General features: G+C 31.6%; 1 protein-coding gene across 2 annotated transcripts; it reads right to left on the minus strand.

Annotated features, from left to right (window-relative positions):
* Positions 1–8696: 8696 nt before the first annotated feature.
* On the minus strand, positions 8697–19105 carry LOC127103942 (albumin-1). Of its 2 annotated transcripts, XM_051041170.1 has the most exons (3): positions 18995–19096; positions 18784–18806; positions 8697–9222 (listed from the first exon to the last, which is right to left on the minus strand). In XM_051041170.1, exons 1-3 carry the CDS (start codon positions 19044–19046, stop codon positions 8923–8925), a joined length of 375 nt encoding a protein of 124 aa, XP_050897127.1. In that variant the 5' UTR covers positions 19047–19096; the 3' UTR covers positions 8697–8922. The 2 variants fall into 2 exon arrangements, with proteins under 2 accessions (XP_050897127.1, XP_050897126.1); XM_051041169.1 differs by lacking the exon at positions 8697–9222 and having other exon boundaries at positions 18358–18806; positions 18995–19105.
* Between the last annotated feature and the right edge of the window lie 5658 nt (positions 19106–24763).

Genomic DNA, 24763 nt, shown 5'->3' on the forward strand with positions numbered 1-24763 from the left:
ATGCTAAATATGTAAGTTATAGAATATTTGGAGTCACATGACTAGGTGTTCAAATTAACATCACAGAAACAATTAAGAATAATTAAGAATATAATATGAGGTTCATGTTACATTTTAATTATCTCATGGCTCATTCAATGACATGTTAATGCTTTATACTATGTTTATTAGTAAACTTGCACAACAATTATATGATATAGACAATGTAATTTTAGTACTACCATTGCCATACTTGAGGGGGGCAATAATGCTAACATATTCAAATTGTCTTACGTTCTTCAAGAGTTTAACACTTGATTCAGCATGCTCACACATCTCAAAGATATTTTCGACGTATGATTCTTCAAAAAAGGATTGTCAAGATCTTTCATATTTAAGTTATTTCACTATTATATATGACATGAATGTATGAACTAAATATCTTAAACTACCACCACAGTCTGGCTCGGATCGGGAACAAGGCCATCCAAAACAACTATATGCTTCTACCTTCTTCATGGGAAACATCAACAACACTACAATGGTGATGGCAAACTTAATTTTAAAATATAATTAATATATACACATGGCAATGCATTACTTTAATTATAAACGTTAAAAACATTCTTTGTTCTCTTATTTATTTACTTGAGACTTATAGTAAAGATTGAAGACATACATAATGTGGCAAGCAAGAAGAGAGGCAAAAGAGAGAGCTTAGCATAAACCATAATGCTTGAATGAATTGAAAGAACTATGTTATGTTATGTTGTGTTGCATTAGTTCATTCTTACATGTTGTAATTTATAGGTAAATCTTGTGTTTCCTGCCACATTTTTTGGGATTGGATAGATATTTCTAACATTTGTAAAGTTCAACCTCACCTGCTAATGCGTTTTCATTGTTTTTACAGGGAATCTTTTAATAAGTAATTTGATAGTAATATAACATTCACTTGCCAGCAATTAGTCCATTATTTTCTTCCTTAGATGTACGGATGATAATGTTGGTCCCTTTTTTGAACGGGTAGATAATGTTTGCGTATAGTTATAGTTATTGAAGCAAGAAACACGAGCTTATTAAAATATGATATTAGTCGACGAAAAGTTTGGATGACACTCACATGAGGTGTAAATTGTTAGTGATGTATCTTGTCGCGCTGTAAAAAACAAAGAGTCGCCATCAGATTTTATTTATTTCAAAAGAAAGAGAAAATAATGATAAAACCCTAAGAGAATGGTCTTCCCAACCAAGAGCGGATTCGGAAATCGGTTATGCAAGGAGGATGTATTAGCACCTCTCACATTTGTTGTACTCAACCGATATGCTTGTTCTTCATGCGTATGGATGTTGTTAGCTGAGTGTTACATGCTATCGGTTAATGGAGAGAATAAGTGTGAAAACAAAAATAATTATGAATGTGTTCGCCAAGGTTTCGAACTTTTGTGCCTACGTATCCTCATCGTGCAATAAGGAAGTCAGAGCTCCCTAGTTCCGGTCACAAAACGAAATATTTGTTGTTTGTTTTTAGTGGACAATGTTAACGTCCGCGTTCTAGCGGTTAACTTTGCTTGTATGCTCACGTCATGGGAGGCTTAAATGTTAGTTTGTTTGCGGTAGAATTGATGCGCTTGGATCACATTCTAGCAGTTAAACATTACTTGTATGGTCACACATTTGAGGCTTAAGCTTCGTTCACGGTAGAACGGGAGTAACACGCCCTTTGAGAAAAGGTTTTGAAAGCCCTATGGCAGAAATTGGATCTGATGAGTTGTGGTTGATTTTAGTACGGAGACAAGTATCAGACCACAGGCTAGATACGGCCGACAATCTAAATACTTGGAAGTTGAGAGGATAATTGCATCCTAACCCCTCTTTTTCATCCAAAAGAGTTTTGATTATGAAATTTGTTTGGCGAGTTTAATCATTGGTACTTAGATGGAGACAAGTATCTAACTCTTGTCTAAGTACGACCAACAATCAGAATACTCGGAAGTTAAGAGGACAGTGGCATCCTAACCACTCTTTTTCTCTCTCGGAGCACCGGATTGAACTTGTTTTATTGTTAAGTGTTTTGAATAGGAAGTCAAGCAATCAGAACATAAGCTAAGTACGGCTGACAACCCAAGTACTTGAGTGTTGTGCACAAGTACGTACACTCCGCTTTTGCATTCCAACTTATTGAGAAAAGGTTTTGAAAAAGGTACTTGACGTTGGATCAAGCATTTGAGATTTATTGTGAAAATGTGTGTGAAGAAAGAGATAGAGATAAAGATAGGTATAGAATTGGGAATGAGATAATGGAATGGATAATGATGATGAGATACTTGGTGTTGGATCAAGTACTTGCGTTGCTTTGAATTGAATTTGATTTGGAAAACAATTGACGTTGGATCAAGTGTGCTTTTTGTCTTTTGAAAAAGATCTTTTTATCATTTGATTTTATCTCTTTAGTTAGCATTCAATGGAAATCATTAAAGGAAATTAAACCTAAGCTATTACATGATGGAAATGGGAGACATATGACCCAAAATGGGGGGATGATGCCAAACAACACAAGGAATTAAAATGGAATCATATAAGTTGCAAACTAAATACCATGCCTAAAACAAACAAGTGGTCATGACATCTTTGAATGTAAACACAATACAAGACAAATTAAAAAATGCAACACATGATAATAATGAAAACACATTACGGATTAACTTGAAGTCAAATGATCAAAGTAAACGCACAAGAAAAATGGAATTAACATGGTTCAAAGTTGATAAAAAACATGCATCAAAAGTAAACACATGGAATGACATTATTCAATCAAAAGGAAATGGATTCAAAATGGATGAAAATTAACCACATATATAAGATGATAAATGACATACACAAGGCATACATCAAGATAAATTAAAATGACATTTTCAACTTAACAAGAATCACAATCTAATGCACATTAATGAAAGTTAAACAAATGATCAAATGGGAAACTATCTTGCATAGTATACAAATACGAATCAAATTAACAGGTGAATTAACATGAATCATCAAACAATACTACATTTTAAACTTAATCTATGCCTAGGCTAAACATTATCATAGTAATTAAAAGGCAATTCAAGGTCAACATGGTAATGGAGATGGCAATTAAGAGTGAAAAAAAAATCAACAATTAAAAGTAATTAAAACAATTAAAACCTAATGAAAGTAAAACTAAACAAGGCCAAATTTAATCAATTTTTATATCACAAAATATGTCAAAATGTGATAGAAAATACTGAAAAATATTGAAAAGCAATATCATAAAAAAAGATATAAGAAACAAGCAAGAAAGAGGGGGTTCAATGTGAAAATAGGGTGCAAAAGCGATGGTCACGGAAAAAATGATCCGAACAGAGTCGCTACCGAACTTTATTTTATTCCAAAAAAGGAAAGGAAAAATATTGATAAAACCCTTACAGAAAAACAAAAAATGGTCGTCGCAACCAATTTCAGGTTCGGGAGTCGATTACGTAAGGGGAAGGTATAAGCACTCTTCACGTCCATATTGTACTCAACCGGAACCTTTAAGTTAAAACTAGCGATTGAATGTTGGCTTGTGATAATTGTTTTCTTCGAATTATTGATAAATGTAAAAGAAACTAAAGGGGTCGCAAAAAGGTTTTCATTAGGGTGCTTGACAAGATTGCGAGTCTTGCTCCTACGTATCCTCAAGTACAATGAGGAATTCAAAGCTGCGTAGTTCTGGGCAAGACAAAATATAGTTTTGGTGTTTTTGTTATAGTGCTTGACAAAATGATGAATGTCTCTCCTACATATCTTCAGGTCCGATGGATAACTCAAAGCTACGTAGTTCTTGGTAGCCAAGAGTTTTGGTTGATTGACTTTAATGGAAGAATGTTTAGGTCGTATTCTAAAGGTTAAACATTGGCTTAATTCCTCGCGGATTGGAGACTTAGCATTTGTTTGTTTTGCGGTAGAAGGGATCCTAGTTGATCGCATAGTAGCAGTTTAAATATTTAGATGTATGCTCACACACATGTTTAGATCGCATTCTAACGGTAAAACAAGACTTGCTTACTCGCGGCATAGACTTAAGCATTTGTTTGTACGCGTTAGAAGGGATTAGACAAATATTATCTTGTGAAAGGTTTTCAATCCCACAGGGGAAAGAGGATAAGGTTTTGATGTGATGTGTGTTTTTTAAGGTGAATGACGAATGTTTGATGAGAACGAGACGTGAGCCTCGGGACCAATTATTCGGGGAATTACCGAAATGTTGGACTCCAATAATACCTTTTTCATTCAATGTATTTATGAAATTGTTTGATGGACAATGAACATTCAAAAGATTATTCAAAGGCTCCACCTGAATGCTCTACTACAATGACTCATCCTTTCGTCAAAGTTTAGATGTTAAGTATTTTAGAAACGAAAAAAGTGAATGAAAATCTAACATAAGACATATGCCTCGGGAGCAATCATTCAAGGATTCAAGTAACGCGAGACTCCAAGGACCCACTTTTTCTTATTTGATTAAGAAAAGAATTTTAATGTTATGCTTGAACGGGAAAAATTAATTCGCATCAATACAAAATTAATCGAGGGAAAAGAGTTTGAAAAATTCACTTGCCGTTGGATCAAAGATTTTTAAATTAGAAAATATATTTATCATCATTATAAACATTCATTCAATTTAATTATTTAATTAAACAAATTAACAAATAATAATAATAAAAGTATAATTCTAAGTGAGGCAAAAAAAGATATGTGAAAGTGCATAAGGGATAAGAGATATGATGAAGCAAATGATATATTAAATAAGTAATTAAATTAATTAACTAAACTTGATTTGAAGTAATTACTTAGGTTAATTATAATTAAATATTTTAATTAATCAATTGAAAAAGATCTAATTATTAATTATAATGATTAAGGCTAATTAACCTATTTAATTAGTTAAAATAAATTTTAATTAATTAATTATTCATAATAATAATAATAAAAAGAAAATAAATATTATAAAAATGAAGAAAAAACAATGAACAAAATAAACAAAGTGCAAGAGAAATAAATGAGAGATAAGACAAATGTAAACAAAAAGGTAGTGGCCCAAGACTCAATTAAACTAAACACAAAGAAATAAAAAAGATGATAAAAGGAAGAAAAAAAAGGGTTGGGAAAACCTCTATTTTGTCCATACTTTCAGCGCCACATGACCGTGTAGGATGAAAGGGAAAAAACAGGATGTGTTGTCTAGATTAAATCTGGATTTATTCAAGAACAACAACAACATTCATCCCTCTTTTGGCCATAACTTACTCAATGTTTCATGAAATTAAGCAAATTAATAATGAAAGTCCATATACTAAAGTGAAAAAATGCTCAGAATTAAAAAATATGTCATGAAAAAAAACTAAAACGAAATCTCATTTAATCACTTTTGTTCTTGGAGGTTCAAGAACACTTTAAACTCTTGATTTTGAATCAATAAAGTTTCTATGTAAAATGGTATTGATTAGATACTAATTAAGTGTAACAAGAATAATAATGCAAGAAAAATTAAATAAACAAAAATTAATTCGCATTTAATCGTTTTTGTTCATGGAGGTTCAGGAATACTTTAAACTCTTGATTTTGAATCAATGGAGTTTCCATGCAAAATTGTGATGATTAATGTACTAAATAAATGAAGAAAGAATAAAAATGCAATAGAATAAAAAAATTGACAAGCATAAGAGCCTACTTAAAAAATCAATAAAGAAATAAAGAAATAACTTGAAGAAAAATGAAGAGAGTTTTGGCTTAGTTATTGTGAATGATTGGTGGTGTCATTTGGGAATGAAATGAGGTTTATTTATAGGTTTTAGAAATGATAGTTTATGAATTATGCAAAGGGTGTGAGTGCCTTCTAGAAACATTGATTTTTGTTTTATGATGCATGAAAATGATTAATAAAATTGAAATGGATATTTTGATAATAATTCAAATGATCATGAATTTATTTTTTAAAATGCATAATAAAAAAATACAATTTTAGTCAATTTCTTCAACATGTAAAATATTAACTTTATGCTGACTTTTTTACTATAATGCATATATGTATGATTATGGTGACTTTATTTGATGATAAAAATGCATATGGATAAAAATAAAAAACTTGATAAATGGACATGTATCAGATGAATTTAAAATACTCAGACAAAATTAGGGTATGATAAGGGTGTTTCGCTACTGACATGTCTCGCCCCTAGCTCGCCGGGCGAGCATGACAGCACAAAGTTTTTGTTTGCGACTCAAATCTCCGTAACTTGAGTTCTGGGACTCGAATTGACACGCGGTTCGAAGCGTTGGAAAGCTAACGAAATTTACCATTAAATGGAAAAGATTTTGTGGCTAATTGTGTTGTGATAACATGAATAATGGATGATATTTGTGCATAGTTATTGATGTTATCTTGTGATGATGTTATGATGCTGAGAATATTAATTACAATTGGTTAACAATGTAAGTGTTTAATATTGATGATGTTGTTACAGTGGTGTTGTTATAATAGCATTGTATGGAACATGCTTATATGTGTCTATAAGGAATTGTTGAGCATGAATAATTGTGGTGATTACTAAAGATGTTGTATATTTAATTATAAATATGTTATGTTTATGTTGATTATGTTGTTGGTGGCATACATGGTCAGAAGAGGGGCCAATGTGTATGTGTTATTGTTGCATGCTAAGAGTCCATGCATTCATGTTGTCGGAACTTTGGTTCTTTTTGGTGAGCCTCGATCTTATGGTGATAGATCGGGTGCGAGTAGCTAATTCCTATTATGGAGGATTAGTGAAGTGTTACCTAAGTTGATGGTAGATATTTGGTGTGCTCTGGTTATAAGAGGGAATCTGATTCTATGGTGGGGATCGGGGAGCAAAATGAACCCGAATGTTCATATTTGGTACCACATGCATGACAAGTCAGTTTGAGTACATTACATAAGTATTGCATTTGTATTGATTGTTGATGTGTTGTTGGATGAGAATACTTAAATTGTTGGTGTTGATTGAGTAATGTGTACGTTGTTGTTATGTGATAATCTACTCCTGCTTGTTTTCACCATTAATTATTAAAGTGTATTTTCACTCCTTTTGTTTGAATGTTGTCTTTACATGGACACGGTGTAGATATTCAAGAGTAGCATTGTTGAAAAGGTAAGTGCAAGATAACTCTTGGAGTGGCTTCTATTAGTTTGTCATTTTATTCGTAGGTTTTGGCTCTGATCATGTAACACTGGGCTGTAAATATTTGCTTTCACTTGTTTTATCTTGTTAAAGTTATTATTTATATTTTGTTGAGATCTCAAAGTTGTTGTGAGTTGAATAATATAACTTTTTTGGTTGGTTATGAAGGCTGAGGTTTATGAGACTAAATGTCATGAGTTGCAATATTGTGTTTATTTGATTTAATAATGATTCCGCTGCAATGATACCCTAAGTGAAGGTGAGCTAGCGATGACAGGTTCTAAATTGTTATGTTATAACCCATGTTACGAAGCAACCTATGTTTGATTGTGTGTGACACTATGAATGGTTGCATTTTGTTTAATTAAATTCCATATTAAATTGTATGCGGAGTTTAGGGTGTTACAAACACTATCTTCACCAGGTTGATCTCTTTACCTCTCAAGTATTTCACTTTTCAATCATCAATTCTCAACGGTGATGCCTCTACAATCAAGTTATCTCTCACTTGCATATCATCCATTTGAATCGTATGAGACAGACCAGGAACATTCTTCCAAAGTTGAGACACGTGAAACACATTATGAAGATTCGAAAGAGACGGAAGCAAGGTAACTCTATAGACCACTTCTCATACCTTCTTTAAAATATGATAAGTACTAATGAAACGAGGCGAGATCTTTCAAGAATTCAACACACGACCAACTCAAGTCACCAGAGTCACTCACAAGAACACATGATCTCCCTCTCGGATTTCAAGTGTTTTCCTACGCTTATCATGATAAATCTTATGTCTTATTTGCGGTACTTTCATCTTCTCAATTGTCTCTCGAACGATTCCTAACCCAAACACATCACTATCATAGGAATCATACAATTACAGAGGTTTCCAATACTAGAATGGAAATTATTGTTATAAGTAATCTTGATCAATGGCAAGTAATTGTCTCAGTTACATCCCTATTCCAAACACAAGCTCTCAACAATTCCTCTAAAGATTGGATAGTCCTTTATATCTGACCGTCTGTTTGCGGATGATAAGTAGAACTCAACCTCAATATGATTTCCAAGACTTCGTGTATATATATATATATATATATATATATATATATATATATATATATATATATATATATATATATATATATATATATATATATATATATATATATATATATATATATATGAAATAGTATGAACAAAATAAAGCCATTTTTAATACACCAAGAAGAAGGAAACCTTTTCAAACTAGCAAGGACTCCGATTCCAGTGCAAAACGCGACACTAACGACGAGAACGAGTTGGTTTAAAGATGGTTGGTTCCGGTTCCGGTGGCAAACGCGGCAGTAATGGCGAGAACAAGCATTTTACGTAGGGATGAAATTGATGGTTTCAATTCCGGTGGCAAACGCGACATCAACGGGGAGAACAAGCTTTTACATTCTTTGTATTTCAGAAGATGGATGGTTTCTCTTTTCGAAGACACTACACTGAAGTTAAAACATATATAGATTCCATAACTTGCAAAGTAAAAACATATATAACAAAGTACATAGTCCACACACATGCATACATTATTTATGAATCGAAGTGTCTAAGAAATCCAAACTTAGTTGGAAATAAAGACATGCATAGCAATTTTATTTAACTAGAGAGATCATGCATGCATGGTTTTTCTTGTACATATTAAGCAGAAACTTCTAAAGGCATTTTCAAGTTAGAGATTCAGAGTAAAAGCATCCTTGAATGAGACTTCTGCATCAGAGTTAGAGTCAAAACACCAGCCATATTTAAGCTCCGAATTCGGATAACGAGCGCAGAAGCTCCCACTTCCCTTTCTTGTGCAGTCTGCATGAGACTCACATAGGTCAGGATGTTCTTCCACCTTCTTTACAACATGTTTGTTTCCTACGCAAACACCACCCTCCGCACCCTTAGAAAGTATACAATGACAACCATCATTACACACTGGGTCAGATCTGGAACAAGCAAATTTCTCACAAAGATCTGCTTCTACCTTCTTCATGGGAAAGCATTAGTTCATTCTTACATGTTGTAATTTATAGACAAATCGTGTGTGTCCTGCCACATTTTCCACCACACATTTTTTGGGATTGGATAGATATTTTTAACAGTGTAAAGTTCAATCTCACCTGCTAATGTGTTTTCATTGTTTTATGGGGAATCTTTTAATAAGTAATTAGTACATTATTTTCTTGTACGAAAAGTTCGGCATTCACATGAGGTGTAAATTGTTAGTGATGGGTTCCACATTTCAATGTAGTACTAATAGCTGTTGAAAATAGTATTCATTCCATGATAAAAATAATACTCCCTCCGTTTCTTTTTAAGTGTCGTTTTAGAAGATTTTTTTTGTTCCTATTTAAGTGTCGTTTTGATGTTTTAATGTTACAATTTGTCAATTATACCCTTACTATTTAAATAACTCAACTTTATATTTTCCATAAATTTTTCTTTCTTAATATATGTAATAACTCACTCCACATTTTCCATAAAATTCTCTTTCTTAATACGTACTCTCATTCCCATACAATTCTCTTTCTTAATATACGTACTCTCTTTCTAAATCCATATTTTATGAGTTGTAAATATTTTGAACTTATAATATGAAACCATACTATATGTACTACTGGTTTTAATTTTTCGGTGGGAAACTTAAGTTTTTATTAAAATAATTGGAGGGAATATTTTTTCCTTTAGCCATTCATTGAAACAATAAGCAATAAGTTTTCCTTTAGCCATTAATGAAAATGCAAGCAGTACGTATTCCTATAGCAAGCAATATTAATTCCAAAAATTTAGGAGTAGTTGAAAAATGCAACGGAAGAGAGAGAGAGAGTTATGTGGAGAAAATTATGGAATTAGTTATTTGAAGTAAATAATTTAATGAGTACTTATATTATGTGGAGAAAATTATGGAATTAGTTATTTGAAGTAAATAATTTAATGAGTACTTATATTAATGAATTTTATTTAGAAAGAGAAAGTATATGGTGGATTAAAATGAGGGTACAATGGGAAAAAAATTATAACAATTCATTTATCTTGGTTGGAGAGCTTTATGCTAAAACGACACTTAAAAAGAAACGGAGGGAGTATTAATTAAAGGGTATAATTAAAAAAATATATTGAAAATTAAAATGAGTTATTTATTTTAAACACATTTTTATTCTAAATGAATTACTCATTGTGAAATAGAGCGAATAAAATAAAACATTCTTTTTGGATTTTCAAACAAAATTTTCTTTGGGCATTACTCATTAAACTTCATAGTTTAATTATAGGGGAGTGTTCATTAGATCCTTATATAATATTCTTGAAAATTTAAATTTGATTTGTATAGGTCTGAAGATGTATCTTCAGACGCATTCAAATCACAATCAAAATGCATTATTTAGAGATCCTCCTCATTTTGAATAAAAATATGATCCGGAGGTGCATCTTGTCACGCCGCAAAAAATAAAGAGTCGCCATCAGATTTTATTTATTTTAAAGGAAATGAAAAATAACGATAAAACCCCAAGATAATGGTTTTCGCAACCAATAGCGAATTCGAAAGTCGGTTATGTAAAGGGGATGTATTAGCACCTCTTACATTCGTTGTACTCAACGGAAACCGTTATGCTTGTTCTTCATGCGTATGGATGTTGTTATTTGAGGGTTACTTGCTATCGGTTAATGAAGAGAATAAGTGTGAAAAAGAAAATAATTATTAATGTGCTCGCCAAGGTTTTGAACTATTGTGCCTATCTATCCTCATCATGCAATAAGGAAGTCAGAGCTCCCTAGTTCCGATCACAAAACAGAATATTTGTTGTTTGTTTTTAGTGGACAATGTTAACGTCCGCGTTCTAGCGGTTAACTTTGCTTGTATGCTCATGTCATGGGAGACTTAAATGTTAGTTTGTTTGCGGTAGAATGGATGCGCTTGGATCACATTCTAGCAGTTAAACATTACTTGTGTGGTCACACATGGGAGGCTTAAGCTTCGGTCACGGTAGAACGGAAGTAACACGCCCTTTGAGAAAAGGTTTTGAAAGCCTATGGCAGAAATTGGATCTGATGAGATGTGGTTGATTTTAGTACGGAGACAAGTATCATACCACAAGCTAGATACGACCGACAATCTGAATACTTGGGAGTTGAGAGGACAATTGCATCATAACCCCTCTTTTTCATCCAAAACAGTTTTGATTATGAAATTTGTTTGGCGAGTTTAATCATTGGTACTTAAAGGGAGACAAGTATTAAACCCTTGGCTAAGTACGACCAACAATCAGAATACTCGGGAGTTGAGAGGACAGTGGCATACTTACCACTATTTCTCTCTCTCAGAGCACATGATTAAACTTGTTTTATTGTTAAGTATTTTGAATAGCAAGTCAAGCAATCAGGCCACAAGGTATGTACGGTCGACAACCTAAGTACTTGAGTGTTGTGCTCAAGTACGTACGCTCCGCTTTTGCATTCCAGCTTATTGATAAAAGGTTTTGAAAAAGGCACTTGATGTTGGATCAAGCGTTTGGGATTTATTGTGAAAATGTATGTGAAGAAAGAGATAGAGATAGAGATAGGTATATAAGTTGGAATGAGATTATGGAATGGATAATTATGATGAGATACTTGACGTTGGATCAAGTACTCACGTTGCTTTGAAGTGAATTTGATTTGGAAAACACTTGACATTGGATCAAGTGTGCTTTTTATCTTTTGAAAAATATATTTCTATCGTTTGATTTTATCTCTTTAGTTAGCATGCAATGGAAAACATTAAAGGAAATTAAACCTAAGATATTACATGTTCATGGGAATGACGGACATATGACCCACAATGGGGGGATGATACCAAATAACACAAGGAATGGAAATGGAATCATACATGTTGCAAACTAAATACCATGCCTAAAACAAACAAGTGGTCATGGCATCTTCGAGTGTAGACACACAATACAAGACAAATAAAAAAATGAAACACATGATAGTAATGAAAACACATTAGGGATTAACCTGAAGTCAAATGATCAAAGTAAACACACAAGGAAAATGGAATTAACATGGTTCAAAGTTGACAGAAACATGCATCAGAAGTAAATACATGGAATGACATTATTCAATCAAAAGGAAATGGATGCAAAATGGATGAATATTAACCACAGAACAAAATGAGAAATGACATATACAAGGCATACATCAAGGTAAATTGAAATGGGATTTTGAATTTAACAAAAATCACAATCTAATGAACATTAATGAAAGTTAAACAAATCGTCAAATGGGAAACTATCTTGCATAGTATACAAATATGAATCAAATTGACAAGGTGAATTAACATGAATCATCGAGAAATACTACATTTTAAACCTAATCTATACCTAGGGTAAACATTATCATGGTAATTACAAGGAAATTCAAGATCAACATGGTAATGGAGATGACAATTAATAGTGAAGAAAAATCAATAACTAAAAGTAATTAAAACAATTCAAACCTAATGAAATTAACACTAAACATGGCCAAATTTAATCAATTTTTTTATCACAAAATATGTCAAAATATGATAGAAAATACTATGGAAAATATTGGAAAAAAATCATAAAAAAAAGATATAAAAAACAAGCAAGAAACAGGGGGTTTAGAATGTAAAAATAGGGTGCAAAAGCGATGGTCACGGAAAAAATGATTCAAACAAAGTCGCTACCGAACTTTATTTTATTCTAAAGAAGGAAAGAGAAAATATTTATAAAACCCTTAAAGAAAATAAAGGGTTCGGGAGTCGATTACGCAAGGGGAAGGTATAAGTACTCCTCATGTCCGTTGTACTCAACGAGAACCTTTTAGTTATAACTAGCGGTTGAATGTTGGCTTTTGTTAATTTTTTTCCTTAGAATTATTGATAAATGTAAAATAAAATAAAGGGGTCGCAAAAAGATTTTTACTAGGGTGCTTGACAAGATTGCGAGTATTGCTCTTACGTATCCTCAAGTACAATGAGGAATTCAAAGCTACCTAGTTCTGGACAAGACAAAATATATTTTTAGTGTTTTTGTTATAGTGCTTGACAAGATGATGAATCTCTCTCCTACGTATCTCCAAGTCCTATGGAGAACTCAAAGCTAAGTAGTTCTTGGTAGCCAAGAGTGTTGGTTGGTTGATTTTAATGGGAAAATGTTTAGGTCGCATTCTAACGGTTAAACATTGACTTATTTGCTCGCGGATGGGAGACATAACATTTTTTTATTTTGCGGTAGAAGGGGTCTTGTTTGATCGCATACTAGTATTTTAAACTTTGAGTTGTATGCTCATGCACGTGTTTAGATCGTATTCTAATGGTAAAACATGGCTTGCTTACTCGCGGAGGAGGCTTAAGCGTTTGTTTATACGCGTTAGAAGGGATAAGACACATATTATCTTGTGAAATATTTTCAATCGCACGGGGACAAGAGGATATGGTTTTGATGTGATGCATGTTTTTTAAGGTGAATGACAAATATTTGATGAGAACGAGACGTGAGCCTCAGGACCAATTATTCGGGGTATTATCGGAATGCTAGACTCCAACAATACATTTTTCATTCAATGTATTTATGAAAATGTTTGATGGACAATGACCATTCAAAAGATTATTCAAAGGCTCCATCTGAACAATGACTCATCCTTTCGTCCAAGTTTAAATGTTAAGTATTTTAGAAACAAAAAGAGTGAATGAAAATCTAACACAAGACGTGTGCCTCGAGAGAAATCATTCAAGGATTCAAGGAATGTGAGACTCTAACGACCCACTTTTTCGTATTTGATTAAGAAAAGAATTTTAATGTTATGCTTGAATGGGAAAGATTTAATTTGAATCAATACAAAATTAATTGAGGGAAAAGAGTTTGAAAAATTCATTTGGCATTGGACCAAAGATTTTTAAATTAGAAAATATATTTATCATCATTATAAACATTCATTCAATTTAATTATTTAATTAAACGAATTAACAAATAATAATAATAAAAGTATAATTCTAAGTGAGGTAAAAATGATATGTGAAAGTGCATAAGACATGAGAGATATGATGGAGCAAATGATATATTAAACAAGTAATTAAATTAATTAACTAAACTTGATTTGAACTAATTATTTAGGTTAATTATAATTAAATATTTAAATTAATCAAATGAAAAAGATCTAATTATTAATTATAATGATTAAGGCTAATTAACCTATTCAATTAATTAAAATAAATTGTAATTAATTAATTAATTAATTATAATAATAATAAAAAGAAAATAAATAATTAATAAATGAAGGAAAAAACATTGAACAAAATAAATAAAGTGCAATAGAAATAAAGGAGAGATGAGAGAAAGTAAATAAAAAGGTATTGGCCCAAGACTCAATTTAACTAAACACGTAAAAATAAAAAAAAGATGATAAAAGGCACACAAAAAAGGGTTGAGAAAACCTCTATTTTATCCATATTTTCAGAGCCACACGACCGCGCAGGATGAAAGGGAAAAAACAGGATTTGTTGTCTAGATTAAATATGAGCTTATTTAAGAACAACAACATTCATCCCTATTTTGGCCATAACTTACTCAAATTTTCAAGAAATTAAGAGAATTAATAATGAAAGTTCATCTACTCGATCATACGAATACAAAGGAATGCTCAAAATTAAAAAAAAATATATATGCCACGAAAAAAAACTAAAACGAAATCTCATTTAATCATTTTTGCTCTTGAAAGTTCAAGAACACTTTAAACTCTTGATTTTGAATCAATGGAGTTTCCATGCAAAATGGTATTGATTAGATAATAATTAAGTGTAACAAGAATAATAATGCAAATAAAATTAAATAAACGAAAATTAATTCACATTTTATCGCTTTTGCTCATGGAGGTTCAAAAACACTTTAAACTCTTGATTTTGAATCAATGAAGTTTCCGTGCAAAATTGTGATGATTAAGGTAGTAAATAAATGAAGAAAGAATAAAAATACAATAAAATTAAATAAATGAAAAGTATAAGAACCTACTTAAAAAATTTCAATAAAGAAAGAAAGAAATTACTTGAAGAAAAATGAAGAGAATTTGTCTTAGCTTTTGTGAATGATGATGTGGTGTCATTTATGAATGAAATGAGGTTTATTTATAGATTTTAGAAATGATAGTTTATGAATTATGTAAAGGGTGTGAGTGTCTTCTAGAAACATTTATTTTTATTTTATGATGCATGCAAATGATTAATAAAATTCAAATTAATATTTTGATAATAAATCAAGTGATCATGAATTTATTTTTCAAAATGCATAATAAAAAAAATACAATTTTAATCAATTTCTTCAACATGTAAAATGTTCACTTTATGCTGACTTTTTTACTATAATGCATATATGTATGATTATGGTGACTTTATTTGATGATAAAAATGCATATGGTTAAAAATACAAAACTTGACAAATGGACATGTATCATATGAATTTAAAATACTCAGACAAAATTGAGATATGATAAGGGTGTTTCGCTACTGCCTTGCATCGCCCCTAGCTCGTCGGGCGAGCATGACAACACGAAGTTGTTGTTTGCGACTCAAATCTCCATAACTTGAGTTCCGGGACTCGAATTGAGACGCGATTCAAAGTGTTGAAAAGCTAACGCAATCTACCATTAAATGGAATTAGGTTCAATGGCTAATTGTATTGTGATAACATGAATAATGGATGATATTTGTGCATAATTATTGATGTTATCTTGTGATGATGTTATGATGCTGAGAATGTTAATTACAATTGGTTAACAATGTAATTGTTGAATATTGATGATGTTGTTATAGTGGTGTTGTTATAATAGAACTGTATGGAACATGCTTATATGTGTCTATAAGGAATTGTTGAGCATGCATAATTATAATGATTGTTAAAGATATTGCATATTTAATTATAAATATGTTATGCTTATGTTAATTATGTTGTTGGTGGCATACGTGGTCATAAGAGGGACCAATGTGTATATGTTGTTGTTGCATGTTGAGAGTCCATGTATTCATGTTGTCGGAACTTTAGTTCTTTTTGGTGAGCCTCGATCTTATGGTGACGAATCAGGTGAGAGTAGCTAATTCCTATTATGGGGGATTAGTGAAGCGTTACCTATGGTGATGGTAGAGATTTGGTGTGCTCTGATTACAAGAGGGAATTTGATCCTATGGTAGGGATCGGGGAGGAAAATGAACTTGGGTATTCATATTTGGTACCACATGCATGACAACTCAGTGTTGAGTACATTGCATAAGTGTTGCATTTGTATTGATTGTTGATGTGTTGTTGGATGAGAATACTTAATATGTTGGTGTTGATCGAGTAATGTGTACGTTGTTGTTATGTGATAATCTACTTCCGCTTATTTTCACCGTTAATTATTGAAGTGTATTATAACCCCTTCTGTTTGAATGTTGCATTTACATGGGCATCGTGCAGATACTCAAGAATAATATTGTTGAAAAATTAAATGCAAGATAACTCTTGGAGTGGCTTCTAGTAGTTTGTCATTTTATTAGTATGGTTTTGCTCTGATCAGGTAACATCGGGCTGAGAACATTTTCTTTCACTTGTTTTATCTTGTTGAAGTTACTATTTATGTTTGGTTGAGATCTCAAAGTTGTTGTAAGTTGAATAATATAACTCCTTTTGTTGCGTTACGAAGGTTGAGGTTTATGAGACTAAATGTCATGAGTTACAATATTGTGTTTGTTTGATTTAATAATGATTCCGCTGGAATGATACCCTAAGTGAAGGTGAACATGGGATGATAGGTTCTAAATTGTTATGTTATAACCCATGTTACGAAGCAGGTTATGTTTGATTGTGCGTGACACCCTGAATGGTTGCATTTTGTTTAATTAAATTCAATATTAAATTGTATACGGAGTTTAGGGTGTTACACACATTATCTTCACCAGGTCGATCGCATTACCTCTCAAGTATTTCCCTTTTCGATCATCAATTCTCAACGGTGATGCCTCCATAATCAAGTTATCCCTCACTTGCACATCATCCATTTGAATCGTATGAGACAGACCAGGAACATTCTTCCAAAGTTGAGACACGTGAAACACACTATAAAGATTACAAAGAGACGGAAGTAAGGCAACTATATAAACCATTTCTCCTAGCTTCTTGAAACACGAGAGCTTTCAAGAATTCAACGCACGACCAACTCCAATCACCAGAGTCACTCGCAAGAATACATGATCTGCCTCTCGGATTTCAAGTGCTTTCCTCCGCTTATCATGATAACTTTTGTGTCTTCTCTGCGGTACTTTCATCTTCTCTTGAATCATCTTGATCTTGTTAGCCGTCTGCCAAAAGATTTCTGGCCCAAACACATCACTCTCAGAGGAATCATACAAACACAGAGGTTTCCAATACTAGAATGGAAACTGTTGTTATAAATAAACTTGATCAATGGCAAGTAATTGTCCCAGTTACCTCCCTATTCCAAAACACAAGCTCTCAACTATTCATTTAAAGATTGGATATTCCTCTATATCTGACTGTCTGTCTGTAGATGATAAGCAGAACTCAACCTCAATATAATTCTCAAGGCTTCGTGTGTGTGTGTGTATATATATATATATATATATATATATATATATATATTATATATATATATAATATATATATATATATATATATATATATATATATATATATATATATATATATATATATATATTATGAACAAAATAAAGCCATTTTTAATACACCAAGAAGAAGGAAACCTTTTCAAACTAGCAAGGACTCCGATTGCAGTGCAAAACGCGACAGTAACGGCGAGAACAAGTTGATATGAAGATGGTTGGTTCCGGTTCCGGTGGCAAATGCGACAGTAACGGCAAGAACAAGCTTTTACATTCTTTGTATTTTAGAAGGACATGAAGATAGATGGTTTCTCTTTTGGAAGACACTACGCTGAAGTAAAATCATATATAGAGTCAACAGACTCCATAACTTGCAAAGTAAAAACATATGTAACAAGGACATTGGAAAACATACATAGAGTCATTAGATTCCATAACTTCCAAAGTAAAATCATATATTACAACAGTACATAGTCCACACACATGCATACATTATTTATGAAATCTAAGTGTCTAACAAATCCAAACTTAGTTGGAAATAAAGACATCCATAGCAATTTTATTTAACTAGAGAGATCATGCATGCATGGTTTTTCTTGTACATACTAAGCGGAAACTTCTAAAGGCATTTCAAGTTAGAGAATTCAGAGTAAAAGCATTCTTGAATGAGACTTCTGCATCAGAGTTAGTGTCAAAACACCAGCCATATTTAAGCTCCGAATTTGGATAACGAGCGCAGAAGCTCCCACTTCCCTTTCTTGTGCAGTCTGCATGAGACTCACATAGGTCAGGATGTTCTTCCACCTTCTTTGCAACATGTTTGTTTCTTACGCAAACACCACCCTCCGCACCCTTAGAAAGTATACAATGACAACCATCATTACACACTGGGTCAGATCTGGAACAAGCAAATTTCTCACAAAGATTTGCTTCTACCTTCTTCATGGGAAACATCATCACTACAAATGATGATGACAATTGACAAAGTTAACTTCAAAATATAATCAATATATACATAATAGAGACACATGGAAATGCATTATTTTAATTATAAACCTTAAAAACATTCTTTTTAACATTAGTTCTCTTGTATGGATCTTAAACTTTAAAAGTAACCTTCATTAAGTAGTAAAGATAGAAGACATACATAACGTGGCAACCAAGAAAAAAGGCAAAAGAGAGAGCTTAGCATAAGCCATGCTTGAATGGATTGAAAGAAGTATCTATTGGTTTGGTGTTAGGTTGTGTTGTGTGTTGCATTAATTCATTCGTATATGTTGTAATTTATAGACAAATCTTGTGTGTCCTGCCACATTTTCCACACATGTTTTTTCTAACAGTGTAAAGTTAAGCCTGCCGACATAGTTTATTAATTTGATAATTCGGTCAGTAGCTTCCACGTCACCTGCTAATGTGTTTTGATTATCTTCTTCTGCCATAGATATACAATGATAATAAAGTACTAATAGGTATTGAAGCAAGAAACACGAGCTTATTAAAATATGATATTAAAATGTGATATTAAAGTACTAATAGCCGTTGATAATACTAAAATAAAACACTCCTTGGGTGTATTTTCAAACAAATTCTCTTTGGCATTATTCATTACACCTCGTAGCTTAATTATATACTCCCACAAAATTTTAAAAATATCTTTAGATTCTAGATTTTAAAATCTATACGCTGCCATGAGACCTCAAATTCTCTTTGAAACACGACAATTTAAATATAAATAACGTGTCTAAATTTTGAAATCTAAATTAAAATTAGGGATGTGCAAAAATATGGTTAACCAAACTATATTATTTAAAGTGAATTGCATTGCACCATAAAATAATTGAACCACTTGAATATTAATGAACTAAATCCTTTAAATTAAACAATTATAATTCAGTTTAAAATCGATTCATAATCAGTTTTCTTTTATAAATTGTTTTAATTATAAAATATATTTTTTGTATAAAAAAAGAAGAAGAATTATTGAGAGTGAAAAAAATTGAAATTAAAAATATTTATAATTATGAAAAATAAAAAATATTTTATTGAAAATTAAAAATAAAATTATAAAAAATATATATAGTTTTTTAGAAAAAAAATAAATTTGTATTCGACAAAATAAAAAATAATTTTTTTCTAAAAAGAAATATTTTTATTCATTAAAAAAATATAATTTAATTTGAAATAAAAAAAAATACTTTTTTAGAAAAATAAAAAATTATTGTTTTTTTAAATGAAAATATTCTGAAAAAATATTATTTTTTTTGAAAAATAAAAATTTCAGAATAAAAAATATTTTGTAGTGAAATTTTTTCACAAATATTTAAAACTTATTATTCTGAAACTTTTTATATAGAAAAAAAATATAAATTTTTATTTTTCCGAAAAAAAAATCCGAAAAAAATTTATTATGAATTTTTTTTCTCAAAAAGTTAAACTTAAAATGAATTTTTTTTTAAATTATTTTTTGCATGAAATTTTAAAAAAAAATTATTCCAATTTTTTTTTTTCTTTCTGAAAAATAAAAAATTTAATTTAATTTTTATAAATAAAAGATTTTTTTTAACAATAAATATTTTCAAATATTATATATATTTTTTATGAAATTAAAAAACTTGATTTTAAAAGAGTTCAAATTATAAAATTGGTTTATAATTACAAACTGATTATAAACTAGTTTATAAATACAAACTGGTTATAAACTAATTTTAAACCATTTTAACAATTAATTGCATTTTTTAAATGGTTATTATAAACAGAACTGAACTATATAAATGTGGTTTGATTCAGTGCAGTTTATGAACCATAAATATCCCTGATTGAAATCTTATCGAAATTAAAATTCACACTTAATCCGACAGGCCACACCAAACCTAATCTAGGATACTTGTAAAATCTAAGTTAAAATCTATTTGAGTTTTAAAATCCTTATGTTCTTTTCTCATTTTAGAAGGGTTTTTAACCTTCTCAAATTTTAAAATATATAAAATAAAAAATTAAAATTTGTGGATGTTAAAAACTCCCACTTATTAGAAAAAAATAACCCACGTGAATCTAGCTATGAGCATACCCTCTAGTGTCAGTTAGGTGAATCACCATATGTTAGTTAACTGAGTAAAAAAATCAATTAGCTGGAGAAAATCAAATGCCAGTCAACCGAAGGAAATCAAACGTAAGTTAGTCTATAGCTAAGGGTATACCCCCAAATGTTAATTAGGTGAATCATCATATATCAATCAGCTGAGGAAAATAAAAAATCAATCAATGGAAGGAAATCAAATATCAATTAAAAAAAATGTGTATTGCGTTAAATGTGTTCAATGATGATTTTTTTCGAAAAACCTATTTTGACCTTCTTCCGTGTGTCATTTACGCTTGAAAATTTTCAATTTCCTTGTAATTGTTGAGATTCCTCTCTAAAGAAGTGATTTTGTTAAAAAAATATGTGCGTCCGGATTTCAATCACTTAATTGCTCAATGGGTATTTTCAGATTTATTTGTATCATCACCATAACATAATATTATGTATTGATAGAGGCACTTTAAGGGCCCTGCAAGTCCTTTGATAAATTTGCTTGGCACTTGCATTTTATTACTTTGAATTTCTCATTCTTGTTATATTCTCTGTTGTTTTAGAGATGTATGTTTTGTTTAATAGATGATATATTCTTTCCAAACTTAGTTATTTCTTGAAATAATGAGGGATTCCTGCTATATATTGAAACTTAGTCTATTTCATATCTTACATAAGTATTTTAAATTAAGGTTAGTGGTACTGTAAATCACATAATCATCGCTCCTAAATAAACATGGTTTGATATCTAGAAAATTAAAGAATTAACATAGTTCTTTCATAGCTGTCAATTTCTCATTGAGAAATTTTCTTGACATTTGCCTTATAATAGGATGATGTCATTTTTAGTCCTTTAGTTTTTCATATATACTTTGGACCTTGACTTTTAAGTCCTCTTATATTGAATTTTGCATAAAAATGTGAGTGATTTTTTATCTTCAATTCTAAGGGTTTTATCTTCAATTTTCAAGGAAGTGAGGAGTTGTTTCAACAAGTCTCAGATAGCTTTAAACTTTGTTTTTTTATGTACTCTTTGTTTTGGAAATGAAATTGCATGACTGTCGTACCCCAAAAATTACCCATCATTTTTCCTAAAAAAAAAAAAAAAAAAAAAAAAAAAAAAAAAAAAACACGAAAAAAAAAAATGAAAAAAAAAAAAATTTAATTAATTAATTAAATAATTAAAATAAATATATAAATAAAATATAACAAATTATTTTGGACTTGGGTCTCCCTCATTTCAAGCCCATTACCCACGAAATTAGTCTATAAATACTGAAGTTTCAGTAGGGGAGTTAGACTTGGAGTTTACACAGGGAGTGAGACTTGGAGTTTACACTGGGAGATTCACTGGAGAAAGAAGGAAGAGAAGCAAAACACTCTGAGGTTTCCCTGGAACAAAACCTTGAGGAAAAAGAAAGAGAGAGAACAGAGAAGGACGGATAGAAACTTTGGCATAGGAACCCTGCCTACCCGGAGAATTCAGAGTAAAGAAACCCTGAAGGCAGCCCATCTGCACCGAAGCCATCGCCGTCCAATTCCCGCTGCCTAACTTATTCCGATACTACAAGTGGTCAATCCCTTCAACCTTGAATTGGCAAACAGGTTTGCGTATCTCTATTGTTTATACTTTCAATTGGCCATATCTACATATATAATGCATCATGATTAAATGTTGATATATAATTTGCTTTCGTATGGGAATTTAAATATGCCTGAATACCCTGAATGTTTGACCATGTTATTCCTGTGATAAAATGCCATAAAATTCAAAGTTCCTAACATGGGGCTGTTTTCAAATTCAAAATCCGTGGCCTTCGCTAGGCGAGGCAGAGGCGAACGAGACAGTACCTGATTCTTCTAGTCTGTTTTTTTTTATGTTTTTATCATAGCCATGCATTATTCATCCTATCCTATTTATTGTTGTGATATTTCTCCGGTGTAATCTTCGATTGCACCCTGATTTGGTGTTCTGACATGTTTCTTTTTTTGAGTTTCGTAAAGGTTCACATATCCCAGGAAAAGGTTATTGGCTAGGTATTCCACTTTATTTGTGGGATACCCTTGTGGAGTTTCACCCTAAATAATTTTTAATGTATTAATTTCTAATGTATTAATTTTTTTAATATATTATTTTTAATAATTTTAATGTGGAGTTTCATCCTAATTATATAATTAATTGTAAAACTTTGCCTTTGAATAAGTGATCTTGGACCTCTCTTTGTTGCCTTACGATTACGATATTACGGTCATGTCCCGCGAACGTGGGGATACCCTTAGCAAAGACCCTTCGGTTAAATCATCATAAAATAAATTATAGTCCCTCGGATGTTGCCTTCGAATATACAACTTTGTCCCTCGATGACCCTCCGATGTTGCCTACGGTTAAATGATGATAGTCCCTTCGAATGCTAAGGTATCCTCATAACTGTTGCCTTCAATGACCAATCGATGACCCTACGATGACCCTTTTACATCCAAAGGATAAAACTACTTATTTCTCAATAATAAGGACAGTTTTACCCTCATAAGGATAGGAAATGCCCGTAAAGACCTTGGGTCGGTATAACTCTTAATTGCTGGCTCACAACTTAAAACATTTTTTTTGCACCTCACACCTTTCAAAATGCCTTTAGAAAAGCACCACTTGGTATACATTCATACTAGAATCATTACTGAGTTATATTTTTCTAAACAATTTTCAAAACTAAAACGGGATAACCACTTTGTATACATTCATACAAGAATCATTACAAAGTTAAATTCTCTTTCCAAAAACAATTTTCCAAACAATTCACAAACACTTTTTTTCAGACAAAATAATATAAGTGATCGAGCAATTAAGAGCCCATGGATAACCATGGATACAAAGGGTGCTAACACCTTCCCTTTGTATAATGTACCTCCCGAACCCAAAATCTAAATTAAGGTCTTTCCTGTTCTTTTCCACCTTTCCTTATTGGATAAAAGAAAAGTCGGTGGCGACTCTTGCTAACCGCGACATTGCGATAAAAAACACAAAAAGTCCAGTTCACCGTATGACAGAACTGGCGACTCTGCTGGGGAAAATATTAAAAAGAGAGGTTACCTTAAAAACAAGATCACTTATTCAATTTGTCTGATTTATTTTTAAGGGATTGCTTGGGTATGTTATGCTTGAGTGAAAGATCCTACACCCGGATCTAGTGTACCTTAGGTAAGTAGCAAGAGATCATCGCGACTGTCCGGCGTATACTGGAATGGTCAAAATGATGGCTACGGTTAATGTGGCACTTTGGATGTCCTGATGTTCCTCATGTTAGTTGAGGAAATATTTGGCATTCGCGTGGTGTCATAAAAGCATTAACCAGACCTTTAGAACCCTAATTGACTCATCCTGGCCATTAGAAAGTAGTGAGATAACTGGCTTCGGTTCCGACTGGAGTTGGTTGAGACTCGATACTACACTCTTTGAGATTGGACTTTAGGGAAGCTTCGGTCAACCACTTGGTGTTGCACTGAAGTGGACTTAAGGAAAGGTCAATGATTTGAGATCCTTCTAGAACCCGGTTACTATTCTAAGACAGGTTGAACCAACCAAACTTCAGTGGGGAAGGTATTTACCTATGGAACTCACGCAAGCCTTAAAACCTAGGAATGATTGTTGTGTGACTTGCTTGTACTTGTTATTTATCTAACAACATGACATCATAACAACATAACATCATAACATCATGGCATTGTACTAACCATTTCAAGGATTTAGGGATTTAACTCTGCTAAAAAAAAAAAACAGAAAAAACAAAAAACAAAAGCAAAAACAAAAGAGAAAAGAAAAAGAAAAAGCTCTTTTTGTTAGTTTATGCA

Source organism: Lathyrus oleraceus, chromosome 7 (assembly GCF_024323335.1).
Source record: "Lathyrus oleraceus cultivar Zhongwan6 chromosome 7, CAAS_Psat_ZW6_1.0, whole genome shotgun sequence".
NCBI lineage: Eukaryota > Viridiplantae > Streptophyta > Magnoliopsida > Fabales > Fabaceae > Lathyrus > Lathyrus oleraceus.